We start from the raw sequence: 23,488 nt of genomic DNA on the forward strand, positions 1-23,488 counted from the left end.
TTGTGCAAGTTCTCCCACTTAAAAATAGGAGAGAGGCCTGTAATTTTCATCATAGGTACACTTCAACTATGAGAGACAAAATGAGAAAAAGAAATCCAGAAAATCACATTGTAGGATTATTTACAAATGTATTGGTAAATTATGGAGGAAAATAAGTATTTGGTCAATAACAAAAGTTCATCTCAATACTTTGTTATATAGCCTTTGTTGGCAATGACAGAGGTCAAACGTTTTTTGTAAGTCTTCACAAGGTTTTCACACACTGTTGCTGGTATTTTGGCCCATTCCTCCATGCAGATCTCCTCTAGAGCAGTGATGTTTTAGGGCTGTCGCTGGGCAACACAAACTTTGAACTCCCTCCAAAGATGTTCTATGGGGTTGAGATCTGGTGACTGGCTTAGCCACTCCAGGACCTTGAAATGCTTCTTATGAAGCCACTCCTTCGTTGCCCGAGCGGGATCATTGTCATGCTGAAAGACCCAGCCACGTTTCATCTTCAATGCCATTGCTGATGGATGGAGGTTTTCACTAAAAATCTCACGATACATGACCCCATTCATTCTTTCCTTTACACGGATCAGTCGTCCTGGTCCCTTTGCAGAAAAACAGCCCCAAAGCATGATGTTTCCACCCCCATGCTTCACATTAGGTATGGTGTTCTTTCGATGCAACTCAGCATTCTTTCTCCTCCAAACACGACGAGTTGAGTTTTTACCCAAAATGTTGGTTTCATCTGACCATATGACATTCTCCCAATCCTCTTCTGGACCATCCAAATGCTCTCTAGCAAACCTCAGACGGGCCTGGACATGTACTGGCTTAAGCAGGGGGACACGTCTGGCACTAGAGGATTTGAGTCCCTGGCGGCGTAGTTCTTGTGATCATTTTGACCCCATGGTGTGAGCTCTTGCGTGGAGCCCCGGATCGAGGGAGATTATCAGTGGTCTTGTATGTCTTCCATTTTCTTATAATTGATCCCACAGTTGATTTCTTCACACCAAGCTGCTTACCTATTGCAGATTCAGTCTTCCCAGCCTGGTGCAGGTCTGCAATTTTGTTTCTGGTGTCCTTTGACAGCTCTTTGGGCTTGGCCATAGTGGAGTTTTGAGTGTGACTGTTTGAGGTTGTGGACAGGTGTCTTTTATACTGATAACAAGTTCAAACAGGTGCCATTAATACAGGTAACGAGTGGAGGAAAGAGGAGCCTCTTAAAGAAGAAGTTACAGGCCTGTGAGAGCCAGAAATCTTGCTTGTTTGTAGGTGACCAAATACTTATTTTCCACCATAATTTACCAATAAAATCATTAGAAATCCTACAATGTGATTTTCTGGATTTCTTTTTCTCATTTTGTCTCTCATAGTTGAAGTGTACCTATGATGAAAAGTACAGGCCTCTCTCATCTTTTTAAGTGGGAGAACTTGCACAATTGGTGGCTGACTAAATACTTTTTTGCCCCACTGTATGTTTTCATGGAAAACAAGGACATTTCTAAGTGACCCCAAACCTTTTATGAGTAGTGAACAATTTACAAGACACCTGGCATCAGTTTATTAAAAAACATTTGCATATTTAAGTGATATATTTTGATTGCAAAAGTAATTCAAGACTTGCATGTTGTTTTCGTCTCAAAAAATCAAGGAATTAGTAAACACGTAATGCAACCCTACTGTTATTAAACCCAACTGAGAGACATTGCTATGGTATACTAACTAATTAGTCCACAAAATTTAGAGTTCAAACTATTTATAAGTTATGCAAATCGAGTGGTTAGAATCATCACATTTCAAGAGATGCACGTTTACAGCAGGATGAATCCTCAGAGCTTCTAATCTGTTTTAAGAACTTTAACCCCTACCTACGTCACCCCTAGACATTTAATCCGGTAAGACTTGGGAGAGGGAAAAAAACACACACACATATACACACACTCACACAGTGGTAATTAACACTTTCTTGTGGAATTATGGGGCGTTTACTAACAGGTCCCTCAGAAACCCTTGTCACTCTGCTTAACCTCTGCCCACCAGCTCCTAAACACTGAAACACTAGGTTTGCAATGCCACAAAAGCATCGTCTTTCTCTTCCTGTTTAAACACAAACAAGAACAACACGTAAATGTGTGTCAAACATGGCAATAAATATCGGTAGTCTGTTTAAGTAACCAATATTTCATGTTCTGGATCTCAATAAGAATAATTATTCTATTGACATTCATCCCTGTGACCAGATCAAGGAACTGGATAACAAAAACCATGTTAATACTAATTCCACTTTTTCAAGGTTTCAGATAAATATAAATATCTGTGTAATACTATACCATGGGGTGAATGGCAAGTGTTACTAGCCCCTGTTGCTCCAGAATGTCTATCCCTAATATTTACTACTATGGTCCCACCTCTTTTATGAGCTGTTTCAAGGGGACTCAAATGGAGTTTCCGATCCATATCGTCAAAATGATCAGCTTCCCCAATTCAAACCTTAAATATTAATGCTACAGATTACCTCAATAAAATGTACAGTGTCAAACAAGTGTTACAGCGTCAATTAATAGCTGGGTGAACAATACTCTACCCAGCTTAACTTCTTCATCAGTGTTTACCGTGATGTCATATCTGGGAATTCAGCTACTAGAGAATGTCCATTCTCTTTTGCATTCAACTCCTATAGAATAATCTAATTTCCAGAGCATATTACAAAATACATTTGGGTGAACCTTCCTGTTCAAGGACAAAAAGGACAAAAAAATCTTCTTGATTACCAGTTTGGGATTTGATTTAACATCATTTGAATACTGTTCAGATGCTCTAAATGCTAAGCTATATGCAGCCTAAGGTTTCATCAACCGGGAATGCATAACTATGTGATGTGACACTACAGTGTAATTGGACTTCAAGACTCGTTCATTTACCGCATACAGTGCATAATATTTCTCTTTAACAGAGACAACAAGTAGGGAAGTGTAAACTATTGCATAAGATCCATATGAACCCTGTTTAGCTCACCTTTTTGCTGAAATGACTTCTAACCGTTTCTTGTAACTGACTATAAGTCTTTTACATTTACTAGGAGGATTCTGAACCAACTCTACAGTATTGCTTCAACTGTATTATGTACAAGGACTTTCTTGCATGCATGTACCGCTTCAAGTCCCACCACAGCATTTCAATTAGATTCATATCTTGGCTTTGACTAGGCAATTCAGTAATCCTTAATTTCTTCTTTTTGAGACATTCAGATGTAGCTTTGCATGTGTTTTGTATCACAGTGATGTTGCAAGATCCATGTTTACCATGTTACCACACACCCTACGGTTAAGAACAAACCAGTCCAAGTTTCGAATCCTTATGAAAGGATGGACCATGACAAGTGACTCTCAAATGATTTTCTAATCATTTCCACCTGTTTTTGTGCACTTGATTTTGATTCTAGCCATTTTATCTATTGGTAAAAATATGGGGTTGACAACCTTGGTCTGGATAAGGATACTGTAATTTAGTTTATTTTAACTGGGCCATCCCAAGTAAATCTCTGGTTATTTTTTATAACGATTTGTACTGTGTTGGTGCACCTGATAGAATTTTTGCCATTTTACGGTAGCGGTGTATTAACAATTTCCACATAAAGAAATTGTACTTCATTTCATTAATTCAGTAATTTTGCTCGAAAATCCATGTGTCCAAATAAAAATAAATAAAAATACTAAAGACAACTTTACTGTACTACTTGGCCCTATTGCAATTGCATACTCCTTGCATCTTTTTTCTGCTACCCTGCCTCCTGCTCAAAGCCCATTGACAGAGACAGTTTAACCGAAGGGAACCCCAGGTTTTCTATTCAAAAGAATTTTAAGATAGAGACAATGAGTGAGCAAAGAGAATGCAAAGAGTGATGTTCACAACAAGCTGTTCTCACCTCCTCCAGGATTGTTGAGCAGATGAAAAGCCAGCCTGCGCATACACACAATATTCAACTTCACAGAGCATGCCCTATTAGTTCAAAATTTTTCTTTATATTCATAATAATTTGAGAAATGAGTTGTATACTAGAATTTTTTTTACTTATTAAACATGGTCAATATTACTTATAGCCTAAACATGGTGAATTTCATCAGGAATGCTAGCAATTGTCAGGTCTCCCTCTGAATCAGCTCCCCCTTCTGGCCCGCAACAGCTCCAGCAGTCGACGTCACCAGTTGTCGACCAGGCGACCAGGTGAAGTCCAGCAACCGCCCCTGTCGCTCCGGGTGGTATAGGAACGTTACACCTATCCCTACCGAGGGTGTATGACAGGGCGGCATCCCGCTGCCTGGGTTTCCTTTTACAGCTAGAATTGTACTTTTCTACACCCGCCACCACAGCAGCAGAACGTGAGGTGTCCGCCCTGATTTCCTGTCTTTCAGGAAAAACCCTGGGGTCTCATGTATCAATCGTGCATACGCACAAATATGTGTGTCAACCATGCATGCGCCAGTTTTGACACAAAATTTTGCATTTATCAATGTTGAACTTGACGGGAAACTCTATGCAAATTTCAACCCATGTGTATGCACAGCCTAGCGGATGAATTTAAGAAATACCATGCTATTTCAGAAAATCTGGTAGAGGAATGTCAACTGAAACACATGGGAAAAATCGTGTCAATAGAAATATGAATAGCCTAAAGGAATGCGCAAATTGTTTCCTGCAACATCGTATGCTTATAGGCTACGGATGTAGCAAGCGTCAAAACCCTACAGCCTGTAGCTGTATCCAAAAATTATTAGAACCAATAGGTTGCAAAACATAGCCCTTTCTGTGGGCATATCCGTCCAGTTTGAAAACAAGACGAACAATAGCCCCATGTGCAAGTACATGTGTGTAAAGCAACATTCAACATTGCATATTTTACCAATCACTACAATATGCTGATCCATTTAAAGATGCTCACTTTTACGACCTAGAGAAGCTTAATGTTTTTGAATGAGCTACTGCGTTATCACTCGTTGGCTTATTTGTAATTTGACCAAATTGACAATACATTTCAGAAATTCTCACTGAATGAAAATGAATAGAACATAAAATAGGTTTGCTTATTCCCACAAATCGAATAAAACAGCCAATAGGCCTACTCAAAATAAAAGTTATAGGCTATTGCAATGCAGCACCAAATGAAAAATGTATTCCTCTTAAATGGAACAATGCTTCACAGTGGGGATGGTATTCTTTTCAATATAGGCCTTGTTGATCCCTCTCCAAACCATAGCGCTTATGGTTGTGACCATAAAGCTCTATTTTGGTCTCATTACTCCAAATTACACCTTGACAGTGATATGTGTCAAGGTGTTGTCAAGGTGTTGTAGGCTGAAATTAAATCCAAGCCGCAGTGGTATAAAGTACGTGCACAGGAGAAAGAGGATTTGTCTATTTATTTGTGGCTGGTTCACAAGGCTCCTGGATGATGTGAAACTACAGGCAATTATTGGCCATCAATGCTGCCTTCAAAATGTGAATCTAGGCCCTATTGTAATAATAAGGCATTTTATGTTGTAAACTGGTTTTTTGAACAAGACAATCCAATTGAAATGTACATTTTGGTGATACAGATTAAGAAAAAATTCTTAATTTCAACCTGTATTTAAAAAAAAAATATTTAAAAGATCTTGGAATGCAGGCCTGAATTGAACACCACATGTTGATAATACACTGTAGGACTTAATATACTACCTCTATGTGAATATTATATGGGATTTGCTATATTGCTTTTGTTGGAAGGGCACTCTTGGCATGCCTAATGTATGTTATGATCAAATAGCCACAATAGCATAATGGCTACAGTCCAAAACTGTAACTATAAGTAGGTACAGCTTTAGTTATCAAGATAAATGTTTGTTGGAGGTTGCACAGAATTTCTACAACTTTAAAGTTTCCATTCAAAAACATAAAAATCAGGTCAAGGCTAAAATGTTTTTAAAGGAAAATGGGCAAGGAGTTGAAGTTAAGAAAAACCCTTGTCTTGGTAAACATCCTGTAGTAACAGCATCCTCCTTTGACATGTGGCTAAACCTGAAACCTGAACCTGCAGCTAACATCACTCCCACCTGCTCCAGTCTGTCTCATCCATAAGAGATCAATGTTGTGAAATACTGGCCAGTAAGGTCAGTTGTCCAATGAGACAACATACATGTTTAAGAGCTTTCACTTTTAGCCTCTTCCAGCACCTATATTTATAGGATAGGAAAGCAAATCGTAAAAATGATCAGAAATCAGTTACTAAACTTTTTATGAATATGGGTCCACATATACCATAAAACACCAACAGAATGTAAATACTGTATTCCAGAGGGTACAAATTAGTAAACAAATTTCTTTAAAACCCCTAAATCAGTGTTGAACCAAAAAGAAAACTGGCAATAGCGAGTGCACACATTTATTTACATTTTGTTACTGGCCACCCACAGGACTTGAACTGGCATTGCAACCACTAAACCCTTCCAAAGTTGGAATGTCACTGTTATTTCTGCATTATTTTCTAATGTAGTTTCAATGCTTGAATTGCTTTATAAAATCACATGAAATAAGGACACAGACATTTTCAGTGGCCCATTACTTCTCATCCATGAGATGTCCTGTTGGTTTAAGGTCTGCAGCGTGAAGGGCACTGAAATAAATTAACTGGATTTTTGTTGGAGAAGGCAATGATATTTACACTTCAACTGTCTACTGTTGATGTTCACTAGAGCTGCTACTTTGATATTGGTAGGAGTGGAACCCCGTATGGTTGCATTCCAAGATGCCATTATGCACACCACTGTTGTGCTGCAACATGTTGACCTCTATGGCCTGATTGTTAGCTTGCACCATTCCTGCCATTCTCCAGCCACCATTCATCAACTATCTGATTTTACTCCCACTAGACTAACAAATTTAGACCTGGGACATCAGGTGAATGCAATTCATTATCAGGTAGAATATAAAACAAGCAGTAGTCTAAGTCCCCAGGATAACGTCACAGGAAAAACTCTTATTATTTCTTGTGAAGACCAATAGCACAATGGAAAATGAGAACTATGGATAAGTGGGAAGAGAGGAATGCATGGAGAGAGAAAAAATTTGAAACACTAAACAAACAAAAAAACAAGTGGTTCACAAGTTGGCACGGGTTGGAATTCTTCATGTTGCTCTTTGACTCCCTCTCCCCTATCTTAATTTAGAACAGTGTTTCTAACACTATACATCTTAAAAATATAACTTAAAAAAAATGAGAAAAGAAAAGGACAAAGAATGGACCTAAAGAAGTGAAAGTTGAGCTTGGCTGCTACTTGCTGTTACTTACCCATGCTAGGTTTAATGTCCCTTTATTTTATATATTCTTTGTTTTTCCCATCTCTTTTCTCCCCTCCTCATTTTCCGACGACCCAGTCTTATTGCAGCTATGCCCCATAGGCTTAGAAGTTCCTTGGACTTATGCATCAATGCAACGCCCTTCTCTGTCAAGACTCCATGCACATCCAAATAGGAAGTGATTCACGTTTCAACCTAGACTATAGTGGACAGTTTGGCACTTTGAATGAGAGACTGCAGTGCTACATGGAAACCCTTAACTAATATACAGTATAAATCATAAGCATATTATCTATCTATAATAGTCAATGCTTCTACCATATGGTACATACTACACCATCCTACTCTTTCAAATGTATGCTAGTGAAAATGTTTATGTATATTACTGCAATACTGCCGTACCTATAATACTCAATCCTACTACCAAAATTGCTGCTAGTTTAAACTACTCTTTTTAAAAGAGAAAATCACATTGTATGATTTTTAAATAATTAATATACATTTATTTGATCACCTACCAACCAGTAAGAATTCCGGCTCTCACAGACCTGTTAGTTTTTCTTTAAGAAGCCCTGCTGTTCTCCACTCATTACCTGTATTGACTGCACCTGTTTGAACTTGTTACCTGTATAAAAGACACCTTTCCACATACTCAATCAAACAGACTCCAACCTCTCCACAATGGCCAAGACCAGAGAGATGTGTAAAGACATCAGGAATAAAATTGTAGACCTGCAGAAGGCTGGGATGGGCTACAGGACAATAGGCAAGCAGCTTGGTGAGAAGGCAACAACTGTTGGGACAATTATTAGAAAATGTAAGAAGTTCTCTTCAATAACCTGAAGAGAGCTGGGACCACAGTCTCAAAGAAAACCATTAGTAACACACTATGCCATAATGGATAAAAATCCTGCAGCGCACGTAAGATCCCCCTGCTCAAGCCAGCGCATGTCCAGGCCCGTCTGAAGTTTGCCAATGACCATCTGGATGATCCAGAGGTGGAATGGGAGCAGGTCATGTGGTCTGATGAGACAAAAATAGAGCTTTTTGGTCTAAACTCCACTCACCGTGTTTGGAGGAAGAAGAAGGATGAGTACAACCCCAAGAACACCATCCCAACCGTGAAGCATGGAGGTGGAAACATCATTCTTTGGGGATGCTTCTCTGCAAAGGGGACAGGACGACTGCACCGTATTGAGGGTAGGATGGATGGGGCCATGTATCGCGAGATCTTGGCCAACAACCTCCTTCCCTCAGTAAGAGCATTAAAGATAGGTCGTGGCTGGGTCTCAAGGTCCTGGAGTGGCCTAGCCAGTCTCCAGACCTGAACCCAATAGAGCATCTTTGGAGGGAGCTGAAAGTCTGTGTTGCCCAGCGACAGCCCCAAAACCTGAAGGATCTGGAGAAGGTCTGTATGGAAGAGTGGGCCAAAATCCCTGCTGCAGTGTGTGCAAACCTGGTCAAGAACTACAGGAAACGTATGATCTCTATAATTGCAAACAAAGGTTTCTGTACCAAATATTAAGTTCTGCTTTTCTGATGTATCAAATACTTATGTCATGCAATAAAATGCAAATTCATTACTTAAAAATCATACAATGTGATTTTCTGGATTTTTGTTTTAGATTCCGCCACTCACACTTGAAGAGTACCTATGATAAATATTACAGACTTCTACATGCTTTGTAAGTGGGAAAACCTGCAAAATCGGCAGTGTATCAAATACTTGTTCTCCCTACTGTATCTATAATGTTCAATAATTCTACCAATTGCTGCTGGTTTACACTAATGTATATTACTGCAATATTTGCGATATCTAAATGTTCAAATTCAATGGAGATGTCTCATGATCTGCAAATACAAACACGACCCACAAATATATTTCACTACCCATAAATAAGCTAGTTTCTACTTGTATCTAAAAGCAAGGATTTGAATATATGAAAAATTATTTGCGATCATCCCTCGATTATCCCTTAAACTTGCATTAATATCTGTGTCTGTGATGGCAACAGTGACGTCGATGCAACCTGGGAATAACAGTTTATTATTCTGTTTAAATTTACACATTTAGCCTAGTGCATACAATTGTTAAAATTCTCTCCACAGGTTGCATTGGGAAAGCAGTGTATGGAAAGGCACGATATGTTGTTTTCCTAGATGCGATTGTGTTGAATTAATACTTATCCGCCATTTGTGTCACTTACCCGTGATTTTCCACATCCGCGAGGGTTCGCAGAACCGATCCCTCGCGGATACGAGGGATGTACTGTAATATAGCATATAATAAGATAATGAAATACATCACAGAATACATATGTTGCATATGTACATTGACCGGGGAGATGACAGAACCCTGTGTGTGTGTGTAAGGAATGTATTTATCCACAGTATGATAATTACATTCCTTACAAAAGATTTTTTTTAGCAGGTCTTCAGGAGCTTATTACTGATGTTATGAGGACCTGATGCTTTGTTAAATTTCGCTCTTTGGTGAAGTTAATCCCATCAGTGCTCATGTTGCAGGGTTTACAGTGGTTCTCTGTAGTCCTAGACAATGTTTTGAGGCCTCTCCGGGATCACATATCTGTACACATTGAAATGTATTCTCCACATTTTCTTTAGACCATTTAGCTTCCTTAATTTGCTTACTTCATTTACCTTGAATCAAATGACACTGGATCTTGACACCTATGGAATATGTACACTTGTTTCTACTGTTATGTTATTTTAAGTTCTTTAATTATCCACAGAGATGGGGACAAGTCACACATGGTCAAGTCCAGGGGCGGCGCCAGCCGATTTTGCCGGGGCTTCAGCCCCGGATGTTTTGAGTGTAGCCCCGAATCTCGAATGAGATTTTAAGCCTTTTTTTTTAAGCCTATGTAAACCCGCGAAATCATAAGTTGTCCTATTTCGTTGCGCTTTGGCTTTGCACGTACTGCATACAGCCTGTAAAAATATACCTTAAAAATAATCTAGCCATATAGGCCTACATTACTTTGCTGCCGTTTCTTCCTCCCTTTTGAATATGTAGCAGGTAGGGAAGGGGCTAGCCTAGTAGCAAAGTCAAGTGTCTGAGCGTGCGATTTAATAACGACAGACAGCGAGCGGGAAATGAAAAATGAAGCAAACAAGACTTTGGGGATTCTTTGGAAAGAAGTCAGTGGGTAAGAAATTAATTCAGTTTTTTATCCTTTAAATCTAAAGATCATCTTCTGGCTGTCTTTCACTGTATGTCTATTTGTTAACTACTGTAGCTAGTTATTAGGCTACTAGCATCACTTGTATGTTACTAGTAGCATCTGATATTAGTATGATACTAGCAAGCAAGTGATAGAAGATTGCTCAATCAAATATAAAATAATGTGATCATCATCATCAATCATTAAACAGTGTGTAAATCAAAAGTAAAAAAAAAAACGCTTAATATTACCAAATGAAATGAAGGGTAAGTTAACCCACAAATAGCCTATAACAACTGTCTGTGAAGGTTTGGACTTTGGACTCGATCTACTCCATCTGTGTTTTTTATTATTATTCTGAATCCGTTCTGAATCTGATCAAGGTGTAGTCTTTAACTTTTTTTGTTTAAAATGTTGCCTTTCTTTATGAAAGTTACCAACAATCAAGTTTTGATTAAAAAAAATGCAACATGAAGCTAATGAAATGTTTTTAAAATTAAGGTACAGTTAAAGTTTTTTTTCTAATGAAAATAAATCTTTTTTTTTATAAAAAAATATCTACATTTAAACATAATAGTATACTGTGCAAGTGCAAACATAATACAAAATAGTGAACTATAAGTATATTTTTATGTTGACTTGCAAGTATACTCCCTGCTGAAAAATCCAGCTAAAACCAGCCTAAGGTGGTTGGCTGGTTTTAGCTGGTTTAAGCTGGAAGTAGCTGGTATATCAGGTTGGTTTTAGGGGGGTTTTGAACATTTTTTAGCTTGTCTTAGCTGGTCAGGCTGGAAGACCAGCTAAAACCAGCTAGGCCAGGCTGGAAGACCAGCTAAAACCAGCTAGGCCAGGCTGGGAGACCATCTTAAACCAGCTAAGACCAGCCAACCAGCTTAGGCTGGTTTTAGCTGGATTTTTGAGCAGGGCTAGCAGTATACACTACTAAACTAATAGTTTACTGAAATTACACTTCAGTGTGTACTTTCATAAACAAAAAATACTACTTGTATTAAAATGGTAAACTACTACTAGTATACTTAAAAGTTAACTTGTAGTACAGATGCATTACAAATGAGAAACCTAGGCATAGTTGTGTGTACACAACAGGTGATGTGAAAGACTACAACAGGTGATGTGAAAGACTACAGCAGGTGATGTGAAAGACAAAAGCAAGTGATGAGAAAGACAAAAGCAGGTGGATGAGAGAGTAATATAACAAATATAGAAGGACACCTTAACGTGGTGGAGGGGTTTGAGTACCCGAGTGACCCTAGGAGCTATGTTGTCTGGGGCTATATGCCCCTGGTAGGGTCTCCCAAGGCAAACAGGTCTTAGGCGACGGGTCAGACTAAGAGCGGTTCAAAACCCCTTAATGAAGAATACAATTTTGAGTACCGTGACGTCGCCCGGTATGGCGCAGCCGGGGCCCCACCCCGGAGCCAGGCCCGGGGTTGGGGCTCGAATGCGAGCGCCTGGTGGCCGGGCCTTCCCCCATGGGGCCCGGCCGGGCTCAGCCCGAACGGGTAACGTGGGGCCGCCCTCCCGTGGGCTCACCACCCACAGGAGGGACCATAAGGGGCCGGTGCAAGGAGGATCGGGCGGCAGTCGAAGGCAGGGGCCTAGACAACCCGATCTCTGGACACGGAAACTGGCTCTAGGGACGTGGAATGTCACCTCGCTGGCGGGGAAGGAACCTGAGTTAGTGCGTGAGGTTGAGAGGTTCCGATTAGAGGTAGTCTGGATCACCTCTACGCACGGCTTGGGCTCTGGAACCACACTCCTTGAGAGAGGATGGACTCTTCACCACTCTGGAGTTGCCCATGGTGAGAGGCGGCGGGCTGGTGTGGGTTTGCTCATAGCTCCCCAGCTCTGCCGCCATGTGTTGGAGTTTACCCCGGTGAACGAGAGGGTCGTTTCCCTGCGCCTACGGGTCGGGGATAGGTCTCTCACTGTTGTTTGTGCCTACGGGCCGAACGGCAGTGCAGAGTACCCGACCTTCTTGGAGTCTCTGGGAGGGGTGCTGGAAAGTGCTCCGACTGGGGACTCTATTGTTCTACTGGGGGACTTCAACGCCCACGTGGGCAACGACAGTGACACCTGGAGGGGCGTGATTGGGAGGAACGGCCCCCCTGATCTGAACCCGAGTGGTGTTCAGTTATTGGACTTCTGTGCTAGTCACAGTTTGTCCATAACGAACACCATGTTCAAACATAAGGGTGTCCATCAGTGCACGTGGCACCAGGACACCCTAGGCCGCAGGTCGATGATCGACTTTGTTGTCGTCTCATCTGACCTGCGGCCGTATGTCTTGGACACTCGGGTGAAGAGAGGGGCGGAGCTGTCAACTGATCACCACCTGGTGGTGAGTTGGATCCGATGGCGGGGGAGGAAGCTGGACAGACTCGGCAGGCCCAAGCGTACTGTAAGGGTCTGCTGGGAACGTCTGGCCGAGTCTCCTGTCAGAGAGATCTTTAACTCCCACCTCCGGCAGAGCTTCGACTGGATCCCGAGGGAGGTTGGAGATATTGAGTCCGAGTGGACCATGTTCTCCACCGCCATTGTCGAAGCGGCCGCTCGGAGCTGTGGCCGTAAGGTCTCCGGTGCCTGTCGAGGCGGCAATCCCCGAACCCGGTGGTGGACACCGGAAGTAAGGGATGCCGTCAAGCTGAAGAAGGAGTCCTATCAGGCCTGGTTGGCTTGTGGGACTCCTGAGGCAGCTGACGGGTACCGACAGGCCAAGCGGGCTGCAGCCCGGGTGGTTGTGGAGGCAAAAACTCGGGCCTGGGAGGAGTTCGGTGAGGCCATGGAGAAGGACTATCGGCTGGCCTCGAAGAGATTCTGGCAAACCATCCGGCGCCTCAGGAGAGGGAAACAGTGCCCTACCAACGCTGTTTACAGTAGAGGTGGGCAGCTGTTGACCTCAACTGAGGATGTCGTCGGGCGGTGGAAGGAGTACTTCGAGGATCTCCTCAATCCCGCTGACATGTCTTCCATTGAGGAAGCAGAGGATGAGGGCTCAGAGGTGGACTCGTCCATCACCCGGGCTGAAGTCACAGAGGTGGTCAAGAAACTCCTCGGTGGCAAGGCACCGGGGGTGGATGAGATCCGCCCTGAGTACCTCAAGTCTCTGGATGTTGTGGGGCTGTCTTGGTTGACACGCCTGTGCAACATCGCGTGGCGGTCGGGGACAGTGCCTCTGGGATGGCAGACCGGGGTGGTGGTCCCTCTTTTTAAGAAGGGGGACCGGAGGGTGTGTTCCAACTATAGGGGGATCACACTTCTCAGCCTGCCCGGGAAAGTCTATGCCAGGGTTCTGGAGAGGAGAATACGGCCGATAGTAGAACCTCGGATTCAGGAGGAACAGTGTGGTTTTCGTCCGGGCCGTGGAACACTGGACCAGCTCTATACCCTCTACGGGGTGTTGGAGGGTTCATGGGAGTTTGCCCAACCAATCCACATGTGTTTTGTGGATTTGGAGAAGGCATTCGACTGTGTCCCTCGCGGCATCTTGTGGAGGGTGCTTGGGGAATATGGGGTCCACCGGTTTGTCACCGGTTCTGTTTGTAATTTTTATGGACAGAATTTCTAGGCGCAGCCAGGGGCCGGAGGGTGTCAGGTTTGGGGACCACACGATTTCGTCTCTGCTCTTTGCAGATGATGTTGTCGTGTTGGCCCCTTCTAACCAGGACCTTCAGCATGCACTGGGACGGTTTGCAGCCGAGTGTGAAGCGGTGGGGATGAAAATCAGTACCTCCAAATCCGAGGCCATGGTCCTCAGTCGGAAAAGGGTGGCTTGCCCACTTCAGGTTGGTGGAGAGTGCCTGCCTCAAGTGGAGGAGTTTAAGTATCTAGGGGTCTTGTTCACGAGTGAGGGAAGGATGGAACGGGAGATTGACAGACGGATCGGTGCAGCTTCTGCAGTAATGCAGTCGATGTATCGGTCTGTCGTGGTGAAGAAAGAGCTGAGCCGCAAGGCGAAGCTCTCGATTTACCAGTCAATCTACGTTCCTTCTTTCACCTATGGTCATGAGCTTTGGGTCATGACCGAAAGGACAAGATCCCGGATACAGGCGGCCGAAATGAGCTTTCTCCGCAGGGTGGCTGGGTGATCCTTTAGGGTGAGAAGCTCGGTCACCCGGGAGGAGCTCAGAGTAGAGCCACTGCTCCTCCACATCGAGAGGGGTCAGCTGAGGTGGCTTGGGCATCTTTTTCGGATGCCTCCGGAACGCCTTCCTGGGAAGGTGTTCCGGTCCCGTCCCACCGGGAGGAGACCCCGGGGAAGACCTAGGACACGCTGGAGGGACTATGTCTCCCGGCTGGCCTGGGAACGCCTCGGTGTCCCCCCGGAAGAGCTAGAGGAAGTGTCTGGGGAGAGGGAAGTCTGGGCATCCCTGCTTAGACTGCTGCCCCCGCGACCCGGCCCCGGATAAGCGGAAGAAGATGGATGGATGGATGGATAGAAGGACATACCAGATAGACAGCAAGAGTTGAATAGTGTATGAGCATAATGTAAAGATGTACTGTATATTGTTATCATGCTCAGTTGAGCAATGGTTATGTTTTCCATATCCAAAACAAAGGTTATGCTCAGTTGAGCACTGAGAGGATGTTAGCCTGCCTTGAATATAATGTTAAAGATTTATTTTGACTGAAAGTAAAGTGTTACTGTAATAAAAAAAAACTCTTCGAGTGATCCCTGTATTTGCATAAAATGCTCTGGGCTAAGCCCCGGATGTCCTTCAATGCTGGAAACGCCCCTGGTCAAGTCCAAGCAAGTCTCAAGTCTTAACCATCAAGTCTTGAGTCAAGTCTCAAGTCACAGTTCAGATAAATCAAGCAAGTCAAGTCAAGGGTTCACCCTAAGCAAGTCAAGTCGAGTCCTTATAAGTTTCAAGTCACAGTACTAAAGAGATGAACACACACACAAACACTGTCCTCTGTTTCTGACGTGCGCTCGGTGCGAAGCTCGATTTCAAAATCAAATATTTTTTTCCTCCGCCGTACAATTTTTTGGGGGGACGAAGCGGAGGGATCTTGAATCAGCCTGAAGGGGTTGAATTCGCTATAACAACAGCCTTGCTATACCTTATCCCGCTTATTACATGGCAAAATATTGATTTCAAAAGGAATTTATTGATTTAAAAACGAGCTTCCTCTGAAGAAAATAGTCCGTTCCGTCTCTGGTTAGAATCATGCTGCGTCCATAGCAACGCGCTGTTTTTCATGGCAACGGTCTGTTATCAAGAAATAACACGCATTCTGCACTGGAATTCAGCCAATCCATGTAATAAGGGCTAATAATAACAACCTTATAAACTAATTATTGTGACTGAAAAACTGCCTAATATGTAATTACGCAGTAATTATTCTTGTCTGTATGAGTAAAAAAAATAACATATTCGAAATGTTTAGGTGCTAGTAATCACATTGGCGCCTCCATGTTAGCCTTTCATGCAGTAAAGTTAACTGTTATGGTGTAAGCACAATGCTTTTTAGTTTCCACACGCAGTCCACAAACACTTGAAAATGCGCACATTTAATACAGACATTATAGCCCACGTGTAATAATATACATGCCCGCTCATTTTAAGATGCCCATCAACATTACAATTCAGGCTATGCCACTGTTATAGTCAAATTCCCTTACATCTATTTACCAGACGTATTCAGTAATGATAATGGTCACATTTCTAACAAGAAAAAAACCCAAACATAATATGCAACCAAGGCCAAATTATGACAAACAAAAGATTAATTAATTACATTAGTAACTTAATCGTAATAGAGTGAAACTGAATATAAAGAGATTTATTTCTTACCTTTCCTTGTGGTTCTTAAAATAACGAATGAAATTTGACGTTGTTGCATATTTTGCATCTGGCAAATCTTTTTTTATTCATACGGTCCAGTTCAACGTCTTTGTATCCAAACGATACTATTTGTGGAGCTCGACTAACGTTACTGTCTGCCATGTTTTGCGCGGTTTGAATTGTGCAGCGTTAAAGGCACATACGCTGATTAGTGGTGCTGATGTCACAACATGTAAAATAATTTTATTTCTGTTTGTTTATTATAAGTTCAAGTCATTGTCGAGTCTTCCACTTCAAGTCAAGTCTCAAGTAACTTGTTCTCAAGTCAAAGTCAAGTCAAGTCATTTTCATACTTTAATCAAGCAAGTCACAAGTCCTGAAAATTGTGACTTGAGTCAGACTCGAGTCAAGTCATGTGACTCGAGTCCCCCACCTCTGATTATCCAAGGTTTATAATTTGAACATATTTTCAAATATTATACTTTTCTTTGTGGGTATAATTGTCTCCTCAAATAAAATCACATATCCTGAGAAAGCCTCCACAGCCTCATCAAGTGTGTTGTCACTGTCGTGAAAATCTAGGGTCCTAGAAATGCGGTCCTGAAACAGCAGCCTCCGGCTTGGGTCGAATACTGCCTTCCGGTAATCCAATTCGCCAGGGGGCGCTGTCATCGCGAATAACGAGGGCCCAAAACTGCGGTCCTAGAACTGCACTCCTGAAACTGCAGTCTCCAGTACTGCAACCAAATACTATTGCTTACGCCAGGTCTTGGTTCAAAAGCTACGAAGTCTGATCTTTCCAGGTGAAAACTGCAACTATGCAGAAAACTGGTAAGCTGTTTATAAAAACGTTATTGGAAGGGTTTGATATCTACTCTAACCAACTAGCTATTTGTACACTTGACTTTTGACGTTTTGTGTATAACTAAAATCTAGCACTGTATCGCTATGCTCCTAGCTAGTTAACCGGGTATTGGCTTCATTACTAGATAGAGTAGCAACACTGTAGGGACATGTGTCACTCTCTCAGCCGAATGTATTAATCCTTGTCAAAGTAATTTGTTAGCTAGCCAGCCAGACATCCTATGTTGTGATAGTTTTCCTTGTAGCTCTCGCATAGTAATTTCATTGTTTCATTCTTTGCCTAGATGATAACGACAATTGCTCCTAGTTCAGCTCTACGTCACACAACTATTTCAACCGAAGTTCAGACAACATGGAATGATGTCTTGACGGTTCAGCATTCTTGTTGACACTCTAGCATCTACAGTGTTAGTGTTCAAGCAAATACAACAAAATGCAGGCATATGCAATGTGCATGTATCCATCTTAAATAAACCTGCCAGCTTCATTTGGACCACCACGTGACCTAGCTGATTTTGATTTATTTATATACCATACTGATTGTAATGTATAAAATACTTGTGTGGTTACGTTTTTTGAAATACAACCTAATGACATTTACAGTACGCAGGGTTTATAGTAGGCTATATACAACGTATATCACAGTTAAGGGCTGTTGTTAGGCACACTGCAAAGTATAGGCATACAAAGGTACAGTTAGGTCCAGAAGTAATACAAGTTTGGTTATTTTGGCTGTTTACCAAAATATTTTCTAGTTCCAGTATTAATAAACAAATAATGACTATGGGCTTTACCTTTGAATTTACTGTTCAAATGTGTGAGGGATAATTTTTCATATATTCAAATCCTTGCTTTGAGGTAAAAATAGAAAGGAGTTCATTTATGGGTAGTGAAATATATTTGTGGATTGTGTTTTGTATTTTCAAATCATGAGACATTTGTTTGTGGATGTTACATTCATTTGTAAATTTTATTTTCTGTTTACACATTGTAATATACATTTGTAATTTGTGGTCTGCACATTTCCAATAATATAGAAGCAATTCTATATAATCTCCATAAAATTCTACCCAGATTGCTGCTAGTTTGCAGTACTCTTCTTTTGTTAACTGCTGCTAGTGTACAGTGTTATGTGTATTGTTGCTTTATTTTATTATTACTTTCTGTCTAGCTACATGTTTGCTTATATACTCTTAATTAATTCTCACTACGTACTTGTTGGGACGCTGTGTTGTTCGGTGCATTTGACAAATAAACCTTGAAACTTAATTTCCCATTATTAAACAAGTAGGGAGTCATACTACAACCTACAAATACAACTTTTCTTTACACAACGTGCTCCCATACATAAGAATGGCTATGGAATTATTGCAATAGATAGATTACAGAGGGTTCCAATTTCAAGTGTAGAATAGTTTCACACAGAGGTAGCTCAGCCTATTCCCATTTTAGGCTATGACGTTCACAAATGATCTTATATATCGTCATGATGTAATATATCGTCATGATCAGAGCTAGGGAGTAACAGATTACAAATAAAGGATTACATGTGAAGGATTACAAAAAACAGCAACTCTAATCCCTTACATTACCCACTAAAATATTATAATCGGATTACAGATACTTTCGAAAATATGATAGATTACTTAAATTGAAAAATAATATTTGCACAAATAAATATGACACTTTGCATGTTTGATTTTTAAATGTTTTAAAAACATAGTTATTTGAACCAAAATAACAATTGCATGCCTCAGGCCAAATCTATGATAATATTATTGTGATTTAGATATCTACTATTGAGGCATCCTTCTCCAAACAGTGTTAGGTAATAGGCCTACCTGCCGTAATATCTTAATATCAAGTATCACGGTTTATTTGTCAAATGCACTGAACAACTCAGACTGGAATTGTTTAGAAGATTAGGCAACTATTTGTTAGATAGCGATAACGCTGCCTTCAAGATAACACATTATATGGAATTTATCATGATATTTTAAGAAAAAAGGTGTGTTGGAAAGCATGATGATGCTTTCAACAGCATTTGTTGCAGACATCTCAACACCATCCATACAGGTAGCCTAGGTCATGTGATTCTGTTTGCTTTGCATCTCAGAAAATTGCGTTTATTGGTTATCACTGCTGACGACATTGACTTTAAGCTAAGAGTGCAATTGTATAATCACAGTCCTTTCATTTGCGTTTTGATAATCCACCACTGGTGGCCCTAATAATGTTCGCATGGGTTTTTGCGAGCATGCCTGGGCTTTCTGCATCGTTGTGACAATGTTGGTGGTTGTGAAGCAAAACGTCAGAATACTGCAGACTTTGTGTACGCAGGAAAACCTATGGATACCTAGATTTTTATATACAATAATATCAATACCCTTTTTGAGAAATGTCCATTTATTTTTCAACAATATTTTGAAGCAGTTAAAAACATGAATAAAACACAAATAACAGAATAGACTAACACATCCTTAGATTTTGGGTTATGTTCAGATAAAAAGTCAGATTCTGGAGGATTGAGGGTCACTGGATTAATTGGAATGACTGAATATCTGACAGACATTTAGCGTGTAATGTAGAGATGTAGCCCAAGTAGAAAGCAATGGTTTAGAAACCCTTTCCAAAGGCGCTGTACATAACCCATAAGGTAAAATGCTAATTCTGGTTTTGGCCAGCTATGTAAACTCTAACATTGATTGATCCCAATTGGTTGTTGATTGGTTAAATTAGGCTATTCCTGTTTGTTTTCTAATACCTCTTAATATGAAAGTAATCTAAAAGTAATTCAAAGTAATCAGATTGTCACTGAGTTTGAGTAATCAAAAAGTTGCGTTACTGATACCAATGTGGACAGGTAACTTGTAACTGTAAAAGATTACATTTAAAAAGTAACCTACCCAATCCCTAATAATGATTGGCATTCCAGATAAGCAAAATTACAGTACAAAATCAAAAATACCAAAACACACAGATCATCCGCAAAATAGGTGTCATGTTATGGGCACAGCATTGACAGAGACACAGATAAATCGACAGACAGATTAAATTGGCTTACCAACGGCTCGGCCATGATGATGCGTATCTTGCGCTCGGACAGCGTGGTGAAGTTGGCGAACATGCTCTTGAGGACATACTCCCCTGGCCGGCTCTCCGGGTCGATGTTAATGGGCATCATGGTTGGAGTACCCTTCTCTCCTTGGGGACTCAGCACAGGAAGGATGGGCGGCTTACTGTATCCGTTCCCCACAGGAGATGCTGGGGGGACACAACAACACACAGACAGGCCGGGTTAAGAATCTATATAGGCTGTATGGGCACCTAGTGGTTAGTGCTTCTAGACGGAAAGATCACTAGAATGGAGCCAGCAAAGTGATGCTCTTTCCCAGAGCAAGGCAGTCAACCCCATTTGCTCCTAGGTCATTGCTGAAAAAAAGTGTTTTTAGTCATTCTAACCAAGTAATATAATAGTAAGAAAATGTATATACATTTGACATGCAGTGTTCAACGCTTTATTTTCTAATTGCAGCAATGTAGTGTTGCTAGTAGTGTACTGTCTTTTTAGGTGGCTGTACCGCTTGAATCTGTATGATTTCTAAATGCAATGTAAGAAAAAAGAAAAATTAATCTGTCAAATTTTGACTCACAAGGTACCGTGGGAACTTGCTGTATTGCATCTGCAACTTAACCTTTGATTCTGTGCCTTGCTTTCTTGGTTTGTAAAGTGCTTCCTTGTTTGAGGTTTTGGTCCAGAAAATTACTCCACCAGTTAGTTGAGGAAAGGGGAACGTGCTGGTTTTCTGTCCTAATACTCCATTGCATTAGCCTCCTGATATAAACCTTATCTGTGGCTGGCAATGATAATGTGAACACAACCTTGCTAGCTTCTAGCAGCTGTTTTCATCTACTGTTCAAGATGTCATTGCCCTTTGAGAAAAGAAATCTCTTGACTGATTTTCTGCCAACAATGTAATGCAGTAGAGACTTTAAACAGAGATGGCCTGGACTGGGCCATAACATTTCCATTTTACATTTCAGTGATTTAGAAGAGACTCCTCTCCAGAGCAACTGGAACAAAAAGAGGTAACTGTCTTGCACAAGGAAAAAATGACAAATCACCTTCCTGCCTCACTTTTCAGTAAGCGATCACATTCTCTAAATGCTTCCCTATTTGCTGCCACATGGCATAAAATACTGAAACAACACAGGCATGTTAGTTACACTATACCATTGTTTTACTCCTCAAAAACAAAATACGTTGCTAAAAATAGCCAAAAGGCTGATGTCTAATTAATAGTATGAATTGTTCACTCAGCATGGATCAATCCAGCACTGTATTTCTAGCTCAGTGAACTGGTGTAAATCTGCTTTAGTGCTTGGTAAAACCTTTTGCGACCGACTTTAACTGCCGAACTGGACAGATCTGGGTGTTACATGTTCTCTCATTAGGGTGTGGTTGCGTGTGGTTGCATAGAACATTCCACTTTCATGGACATTTTGGTTACCAAGCTACAGAAAGATCAACATGGGAGAAACGTACATTAAATCATGTTCAGTGTTGTGTATTCAGTAAAGGCAAAATGCCATGATGAGTTATGTTTGGAAGGAACACCTTGTTTGGGGCATAGTATACCTCCACCCACAAGTGGAATGTGCATAGTATACCTCCACCCACAAGTGGAATGTGCATAGTATACCTCCACCCCATGCACACATAAACCGAAATATTTCTAACCTCAAAGAAAAAGGCTGTGACAATATTGTTTAACAAACTCACAATCCTATTGCTGTGTTACCAAATGTACGCTGGATTTTTGTACCCACTTAAAACTCTAAGGAGACTAATGCTTAAAGTATTTGAACAATTTCAAATATTGCTTAAATCCAGGTCTGATATTCACCACACTGTGAATGTAGCCTGTTTATCTCACTACAGACTGGGCAGACATATTTCTACAGCTGTATTCTGTGGAAACAATGCAACAACTAAGCCACACTTACGTACTGCAAACTGTCTGCCAAAGGAGATAGAAATTCTCTGCAAAAAAAATATATCTGTTTAGTATTTCTTTCTTCAAATGTGCCATTTTAAACAAGTGAAAACATAAGGTAGTTAATTCAGATGCAGATTGAAAATAAATAAATTTGAAGGCATATTAATAAACAATACAATAACAGCATAGGCTTCTATAGTCAATGTGTAACTGACTATCGAGTGGTATTGAATAACACAAATCAACTTGTTTGAGGCATTGATTGATCTTTGCTCGAGTCAATTATCTAATGTATACATCAAACCAAAGGTTGAATCTGTGTGCATGAAAGGAGAAAGGGTTACATTATCCAACAATCCATTATACCTGCTAAACATGCTCATACATGTTTTATAAATGCTGAGGAATTCTTATGAATTGTTCTACTTCCTATTCTTACACATTACAAATACAAATAACAAAATATGTTGGATTCAACTGACTGTTCTCTGACCTAATTTTGTCCGTTAAGTCATTTCATAACTTCTCATTAAAGTATGAATATGAATTCATTAATGTTATTATGATGTCTGAATGGAAAATAAATACATGGATATTGGCGTATCTGCCAGTGTTGGGTCTAATTCCTTGCAGAATCGTCTGCATTTTATGGGGTCATATACATTTAAAATGGTATATAGTTCCGTACACCACTGCACAGAACACAAATCATTACACCTGAGTTCTCTACTGTATGTTTTTTTAAGCCTGGCCATGTCTGACAGTAACGGAGAACAGAACGAGATGTGTGCTAAAGAAAGTTAACAACACCCTGCATTCTAAAAGTTTGCTGGATTGACTTAGGTGTAAAATACTTTATTCTGTCCCTATGCAAGACAGTTGATCAAATTGATCCCTAGGCACCCTATGTGGTAGCCCCATGCACCTCCAATCTCGTGGGATCGGGTTAAAAGCACAAGTTACATTTCAGTTGGATGTGTCCAACGGTGGTTCAGCAGTCTAAGTGGCTGCCTATGGCGAATATGTACCACTTCAGTATAAGCATTCACCCACAGTATTTATGTTTTGCAATTCTTCTCAGGGATTTCATACTTTATTTCATTGAAACAATGGTGAAAGATATAAAGAGTTTTTGCTATAACAGCAGTGACATTGATTTTATTTCCTGGCTGCAGTATTGCCTGTGCACCGGAAGCAGCACAGGCAATACTGTGCTCTGAACCATCCTAGGCCAGAAAATACTGCATGCTGTATATACACTGATGAACCAAAACATTGACCACTCACAAGTGAAGTGCATAATGTTGAT

General features: G+C 40.9%; 1 protein-coding gene and 1 long non-coding RNA gene across 7 annotated transcripts in view; one reads left to right on the forward strand and one right to left on the reverse strand.

The window, feature by feature from the left end:
• frya (furry homolog a (Drosophila)) overlaps positions 1-23,488 on the reverse strand; it is a 190,521-nt gene that overhangs the window by 149,911 nt on the left and 17,122 nt on the right. For all 6 annotated transcript variants that reach the window (XM_020044499.2, XM_020044498.2, XM_013133157.3 and 3 more), the window contains exon 2: positions 20,244-20,443. In XM_020044499.2, coding sequence (XP_019900058.2) covers positions 20,244-20,443 — 200 coding nt within the window. The remainder of the gene's footprint in view (positions 1-20,243; positions 20,444-23,488) is intronic.
• Positions 16,846-17,683, forward strand: LOC109615354. The gene is made up of 2 exons (XR_002196348.2): positions 16,846-17,146; positions 17,464-17,683. It is a non-coding gene; the product is annotated as an uncharacterized LOC109615354 (long non-coding RNA).

Source organism: Esox lucius, chromosome 1 (assembly GCF_011004845.1).
Source record: "Esox lucius isolate fEsoLuc1 chromosome 1, fEsoLuc1.pri, whole genome shotgun sequence".
NCBI classification, from domain to species: domain Eukaryota; kingdom Metazoa; phylum Chordata; class Actinopteri; order Esociformes; family Esocidae; genus Esox; species Esox lucius.